This window comes from Miniopterus schreibersii (assembly GCF_964146895.1).
Source record: "Miniopterus schreibersii genome assembly, chromosome: 16".
Classification (NCBI taxonomy): Eukaryota; Metazoa; Chordata; class Mammalia; order Chiroptera; family Miniopteridae; genus Miniopterus; species Miniopterus schreibersii.
This window is the reverse complement of record NC_138116.1, coordinates 35,094,711-35,102,111: the sequence shown is the minus strand read 5'-3', so window position 1 is coordinate 35,102,111 and position 7,401 is coordinate 35,094,711. Positions and strand designations below refer to the sequence as shown.

General features: G+C 49.0%; 1 protein-coding gene across 1 annotated transcript; it reads left to right on the top strand.

Annotated features, from left to right (window-relative positions):
* Window positions 1-4,664: 4,664 nt before the first annotated feature.
* GP1BA (glycoprotein Ib platelet subunit alpha) lies at window positions 4,665-7,378 on the top strand. Its single transcript, XM_081162302.1, has 2 exons — window positions 4,665-4,732; window positions 4,983-7,378. The coding sequence occupies exon 2, from the start codon at window positions 4,989-4,991 to the stop codon at window positions 7,155-7,157; it is 2,169 nt and encodes a 722-aa protein (XP_081018428.1). The 5' UTR covers window positions 4,665-4,732; window positions 4,983-4,988; the 3' UTR covers window positions 7,158-7,378.
* The last annotated feature ends 23 nt before the right edge of the window (window positions 7,379-7,401 follow it).

The window sequence follows — 7,401 nt, the reverse complement described above, 5'->3', positions numbered from 1 at the left end:
AAAACATCGTGCACATGGGCAACTTAAACAATAGACATTTGTTCTCACAGTTCTGGAGACGGGAAGTCCCCGGTCAGGGTGCACACGATGGGTTCCTGGTGAGGGCCTCTCCATGGCCTGTAGACACTGCCTTCTCCTATCCTCTTAGGGCAGAAGATTATTTTTTGAGTTTGAATAAAATGTGTCTCAGAGATCTTTTTGCATTGGTCTGTTAGCTTCCTCTAAAGTCCAGTTCTTTCCACAAGTTTGGTAAGTTCTCATCAATTATTTCTTTCACTGAGCTCTTTGTTCCCATCTATCTCTTCTCCATGTGGTATACCTATTATCCTTATGTTGCTCTTTCTAATTTAGTCAGATAGTTCTCAGAGAGTTCTTTCATTTTTTTAAAGAAATTCCGTTATCTCTCTTCTCCCTCCTGAGTCATTTATAGGTTTTAATCTTCATGCTCACCAATTCTCTCTTCCATCTAGTCTGCTCTATTTTCAGTGCTCCCTAGTGTCTTCCTAGTCTCCTTTATTGACTTCTTCAGCTTCAGAACTTCTTTTTGGTTCTTCCTTATAGTTTCAATCTTTTTGGTAAGGCATTCCCTTTGTTCATTGATTTTATTCCTGAGCTCATTGAACTGCCTTTCTGTGTTTTCCTGTACTTCACTGAGTTTCTTTATAACTACAATCTTAAATTTTCTGTCATTTGAACCACCATCTTCCATGACTTTGAGTTTGGTTTCTGGGGACTGTTTTTTGGGTTTTTTTTCCTGTTACCTTGGTTGCTTATGGTATTTAATGGTTTGATTCCCTGCCTGAACATTGAGGTAGGGAGCTTTTTCTTGTTTAGATACTGTTTGTTTTCAACAATTCAACAGGTAGATAGGTAGGTTACTTTGTTTGTGCTATGGTGCTTAGGGCATCTCAGTTTTCTTTACCAGGCTCTGCCAGGGAGTGTGGGGCAGGTGAGGTAAGTTAGCAATCTTGCAACTCCACCCCCCTTCCAGTAATGGCTGTCTGCACTGTTGTGCTGTTTTAGCTTCCCAGCCACCTCTACCTGGCTTTGCCATGATGGGGAGAGAAGGGAGATGGCCTTTTTCAAGAGAGAAACTGCTTCTTCTCCTCTTACACTCCAGGCCATAGTGTGAGGGCTGCACCCTGACTTCTCCTCTGCTACCACTCTTGCTGGAGTGTGGTGGATGCTGAACTGTGTCAGTGCCCACTGTTTGGTCCTTCCCCCGCACTACTTCCCCTACTTATTTCAATACGCCCACCTTCTGATGTTCTGAATTGTTCAGGTGTGTTTGTGTGTTGAGCAAGGGATCCTTTACTGAGTTATAGTTGTCTGACTTGTTGCAAGTTTAAGTGGAGAAACAATGGAGTCTTCTTACTCAGTCATGATGCTGACATGAACCCGGCCACTCCTATTTCTAACTTAGATGTAAAAGTTTTAAATAAAATGTGAGCAAACCAACCTAAAATTATGTTAAAAGAATAATTCATAATGGCCAAGTAGGGTTCATTCCAAGCATTCAAAGATCCAAAATTAGAAAAAAATGAAGGACATTGACATGTGAAGAAAGTAAAACATAGGATTGTTTCAGTAGGTGCCAAAGCACATGAATCTCTTTCCTATGACTGAAAAAGTCCTTCAACTTATGAATCCTTAGAGAAGCAGAACTTGGCTCCTATTACAGAAGCTGAACATATCAGATACCTGCTTTTACTGACCCTCTGCCGCTGAGTCACAGGCACATGACCAACCAGACTCACAGCAGACTTTGATTCAGGAGCTAGTATCACAAAGGAGTAGTGGTGGTGCAGAATTCTCCCTCTGCCGCAGGGAGGTTGTGATAACACTGAATCCCTGGCTCGGCAGCTGGAGCAGTGCAAGCTTCAGTGACCTGGTCTTGCAGCAGGAGCAGAGCTTTGCTCACCAGACTGGTTCTGCAGCCTAGTTCTGGGCACTGTGCTGGCTACACAGTTCCAAGTCTGCTTCTCTAGCCCTCACTGACAAATCTGTGAAGTAGCCAATGCATTTTTAATAAATTCCTTTCAGCCTAAATTAACCAGAACATCTTCTGCTGCTTACAACTAAAACCCCTATACCAATGCAGCAAAACCCAACAGCCTCAGGGGCCTTATTCCACATCACAGTCTCTCTCTATACAACTTTCCACCTCACTTCCTGTTGCTTGCCGCCTCCTTTTCTCCACATTTTCAAATACTTTTTGCAGCTGGCAAATTATATAAATGGTCAGATTAACTGCACCCCTTGTCCAGTCACCAGCGGTGAGCAGACAGGGACAGGCTCATGTGGTTGTATGGTGCCCTTTCTGGGGGACAGTAGGTAGGACATTCTAATCATCAGGAGAGGCAGTAGATCAACAGGCATGGAGGCTGAATCTCTGAAACAGGCACCTAGCCTGGTGTCGGGAAGTCCTAAAAGGCCTTCTAGACAAAGAAATTCTGGGCTAGACTTTCCATATAAGTAAGATTTACACAGAAGGCGATAAGGGATAAGAGAATCCAGGCACAAGAAAGAAAATGGTCTAGAGTGAAGGGTGGAGTGTTGCGATGGGCTGGACAGGTAGGCAAGGACCAGACCACACACGACTCTGTAGGGGGAAATGGTGGCGGTAGGAACGGAAAAAAGTGGGTGTGGGATTGGAGATAAAATCAGTGGACTCTGGTGACAAGTTAGATGTGGGGATGAGGGAGGAGCGGAGCTAAGGATGACTATTAGGGATTTTGTTTAATGATGGGATGGCTAGACCAGCAATTTTCTTTTGTTGGTTTGTTTTGTATTTTCCTTATATATATTTTTTTCTTCTTTTTGGCTTTTGTTTCATTTTGTCTTTTTTTGTTTTTGTGCTTTTTCTTTTTTAAAAAAACTTTTTGAAATTGATTTTTAAATTATTATTTTCTTTTTTTAGAGAGAGAGAAACATTGGTTAGAGAGTGAACCAGTCGGCTGCCCCCTGCACATCCCATTCGGGGCTGAGCCTGCCGCCCGGCCACGTGCCCACCGGAGCCGAAGGGCAGCCTTTCAGGGCGCGGCGGCGGCCACCCAACGCGCCGCGCCGGCCAGGGCGTCTCTTATTTTTTTGTTTACTTTTTGTGTGTCTATCTTAGGTCTGCAATTTTAAAAAATATATTTTTTAATTTATTGATTGATTTTAGAGAGAGAGAGGAAAAGAGAAACACCAGTTTGTTGCCCCACTCACGGGTGCATTCCTTGGCTGCCTCCTGCATGTGCCCTGCCTGGGCTCAAACCCACAACCGTGGCGCAGCAGGGTGACGCTCCGACCAACTGAGCCACAGGGCCAGGCTGGCAATTTTCAACCCATGTGCTGAAGAATTTTTAAAACATGCAATACCCGACTATTTAGTCAGAGGCACTGACCTTTTTCCCCTTAGACTGTCAAATTAGAAAAATGACAACAGCCAGCACAACAATGGCCACCCGATGTGAATGCTCTGTCTTGAACCATAAATACATAGGTCATATAATAGAGTTGTACCTTCTTGGTCACGTTACATAATAAGTTTCCATCTGATTGGTTAATTCTTGTACCAGAAATCCTTATATACAAGTATAGGCACCCAATGTTTTAAAAAAAATCACTTTGGAGCAAAAGAGGGAGGCAATTATCCTTTTTTGTTTTTGTTTTTGGTAAATCAATCAAAATTATACCTATTTTTTGTCAGATCAGCAAAAAAATATTTTTGGTGTGCTGTGGAATTTTAGTAATTAGTTTGTGTGCCATGAAATGAAAAAAGCTGAAAATCACTAGGCTCAACAAATAAATGTATAATGGTACCATTCACCAGGCTGGAGAACATGGGATAAGCTACTTGGAGAGAGATGATGTGCTCAGTTTTGAACATACTGTTTTAGTGTCTTTGGGACATCCAAGAAATCCAAAAGGCAGTGGGACATATGTGTTTGGGTCGCAGGAGAGGGGCCTGGGCTAGAGATAAAGTTTTGAAAGTCACTGGCGTACCAGTGGTAATTGAATGCAAGCGAATGGACAAGAGTAATCTCAGGTGTGTGTGTAGCATAAAAAGTCACCCAAAGACCAAAGTCTGGGTGCAGGTTAATTTTCATGAAGGGCAGAGGAAGAGAAATCCACAAAGGAAATGGGAGAAGGGGTGACCAGAAAGGTAAAAGGAAAACCAGGAAAATTAGTGTCACGAGTCCCAAGGTGGGTGTGGCCATGAGCATGCAGGCTGCAGAGAAAAAGAACGTAATGGAGACGTGTCCAGTGGGTGTACAGGGGCGGGGGCACTGGCCACCTTGGCAAGAACTGAACCAATGAAGGCGTGGGGGTTAAGAAACTAGCCTAGAGTGGGTGAGAAGGCAGAGGGAGGTGAGGGTTAAAATTAGGCAACTCTAAGAATGTAGCTGTGCAGGGGAAGTGACAGTGGCAGCTGGAGAGGTTTCTAAAAGCTGGATGAGGGTGGTGGTTAGAATTCACTCCCAATCTCCCTGGTGTAGGAGGAAAGTGGGAGAGTGGAGCCAAAAGGAGGGCTTGGGGGAGAGTTGTGGAAGGGGGTGATAAGGGCATGTGTCCGGGAGGGAGGCTGCTCACTGGGTCCCAGGGGCCCCTATCAGGCTGGCATTTCCTCCCAATCCCCATCCCTTTCCTGCCCTGCCAGGCCCTCCCCAGAGCTGGAAGAAAGACGGACTGAGAGCGGCACACCCTGGAAGAAGCGCTGTGCTTTCGGAGGTTTTCCTGCCTGCCTGTAAGCTGGGGCTGGGGCTGGGAGAGGAGGGGGCGTGAGCTGGGAGAGGAGGGGGCCCGAGGGAGGGGTGAGGGCCAAGCAGCTGGAGCTAGCAATTTAGGCTTTGGGGGGGCAAGGGTAGGAGAGGGGAGTGGTGAGGATGGGAGCTGTGGGGGCTGTTTCTGGAAAGGATCCTAGAGGCTTCAGTGAGAGCTAGGGCCCAGGGGAATGTTGGGGGCCAGTGGGGTACCCAAACTTCCCTTGTTCACAGGTCCCCATGACTCTCATTCTCTTGCTGCTCCTGCTACCAAGCCTTTCACACCCCCATTCCACCTGTGAGGTCTCCCAAGTGGCCAACCAGGTGGAAGTGAACTGTGAGAATCGGGGGCTGAAGGCACTGCCTTCAGATTTGCCAGCAAACACAACCATCCTCCACCTGGGTAAGAACCCCCTGGGCACTTTCTCCCTGGTGTCCCTGGGGCCTCTGACTCACCTTACACAGCTACATCTGGGTCACAGCCAACTGACTAACCTGCAGGCTGATGGGAAACTGCCAGAGCTGGAGACCCTGGAAATACCCCACAATAAGTTGACAAGCCTGCCCTTGCTAGGACAGACACTGCCACGGCTCACTACCCTGGACGTCTCTTTCAACAAGCTGGCCTCACTGCCCTCTGATATCCTGGATGGCCTGAGCCAGCTCCATGAGCTCTATCTGCGTGGCAATAAGCTGAAGACTCTGCCCAACCGGCTCCTGGCGCCCACAACCCAGCTGAGGAAACTCAATCTGGCTGACAACCAGTTGACAAATCTGCCCCTTGGGCTCCTGGATGGGTTGAAGGATCTTGACACCCTCTACCTCCAAGGAAACTGGCTGCGCACAATACCAACAGGCTTCTTTGGGAGGCTCCTTCTGCCTTTTGTTTTTCTCCACAACAACCCCTGGTACTGCGACTGCGACCTCGTTTATTTCAGTCACTGGCTGCGAGACAATGCTAACAATGTCTACTTATGGAAGGAGGGTGTGGATGTCGAGGCCATGACCCCCAATGTGGAGACTGTGCAATGTGTCAATATACCCAAGACACTCGTCTCTGAGTACTCAGGGGATGGCTGCCCCCCTCTCATTGTTGAAGAAGATGAAGACTACTATGACAGCTATGACGAAGGCCCTAAGAGTGACAAGAGGCCTACCACAAGCGCTGTGGTCACCAACACCAAAGCCCATTCAACCCACTGGGGCCTACTCAACTCAGAATCTACTGCTTCTCTAGACAGCCAAATGCCCTACTTGCCTCCAACCCAAGAGTCCACTATGAAAGAGACCGCATTCCCAACCACCACAGAATCCATTATATTCTCCAAAACTCCAAAACCCACTCCTGAATGCACCACAACCCTGACCACCTCAGAACCTACAACCCCAACCACCGCAGAACCTACAACCCCAGAGCCCACCACAATCCCCACCACCCCAGAACCTACAACCCCAGAGCCCACCACAACCCTGACCACCCAAGAACCCACAACCCCAGAGCCCACCACAACCCTGACCACCCCAGAACCTACAACCCTAGAACCCACAACCCCAGAGCCCACCACAACCCCGACCACCGCAGAACCTACAACCCCAGAGCCCACCACAACCCTGACCACCCCAGAACCCACAACCCCAGAGCCCACCACAACCCCGACCACCGCAGAACCTACAACCCCAGAGCCCACCACAACCCTGACCACCCAAAAACCCACAACCCCAGAGCCCACCACAACCCTGACCACCCAAGAACCCACAACCCCAGAGCCCACCACAACCCCAACCACCCCAGAGCCCACCACAACCCCGACCACCCCAGAACCTACAACCTCAGAACCCACCACAATCCAAACCACGTCTGGGTCGCAGTCAGAACCAACCATATTAACCACCACAGAACCCATCTCCCTCCCTGCCTTAGAGTCCACAACAATCTCTGAATCTGCCAACCTCCCCAAGGCCCGGGGGTGGGCTCAGGGGAACGTGGGCAGCCCCAGAAGTGACCCTTTCCTCACCCCTGACTTCTGCTGTCTCCTCCCCCTGGGTTTCTATGTCTTGGGCCTCCTCTGGCTCCTGTTTGCCTCTGTGGTCCTCATCCTGCTGCTGACCTGGGTCCGGCACATGAAACCACAGGCCCTGGACTTTGGCCAGTCTGTTGCCCTGGCCACAGGCAAGTACACCACACATCTGGAGCTGCAGAGGGGAAGGCAAGTGGCCATGCCCCAGGCCTGGCTGCTTTTCCTCCAAGGATCACTCCCAACTTTCCGCTCCAGCCTCTTCCTGTGGGTCCGGCCGAATGGCCGTGTGGGGCCTCTGGTGGCAGGACGGAGGCCCTCAGCCCTCAGTCTGGGTCGTGGTCAGGACCTGCTGGGTACAGTGGGCATTAGGTATTCTGGCCACAGCCTCTGAGGGTGGGTGATTTGGGGACTTTGAGAGGCTCTGATGGGCTTTCTTATTGGGATCTAGCAGGGGTGGGGTGGGTGAAAAGCACAGGGTCAGGGGAGGTCTTAATCACTTTTCCTTTATCAGAAGCCTCCCTTTCATACCAAAGGAAAACCATCTCAGACCCAGCAAACCAGGACAGGTAGTGAGATAGAGTTGGGTGGGTCATAGAAGAAAGCTCCCAATACTACACTGGATGGGGGTAGGGGTG

What these genes read in the sequence shown, in the direction of transcription:
- GP1BA (XM_081162302.1), top strand. Translation starts at nt 4,989, where the DNA reads ATGACTCTCATTCTCTTGCTGCTCCTGCTACCAAGCCTTTCACACCCC.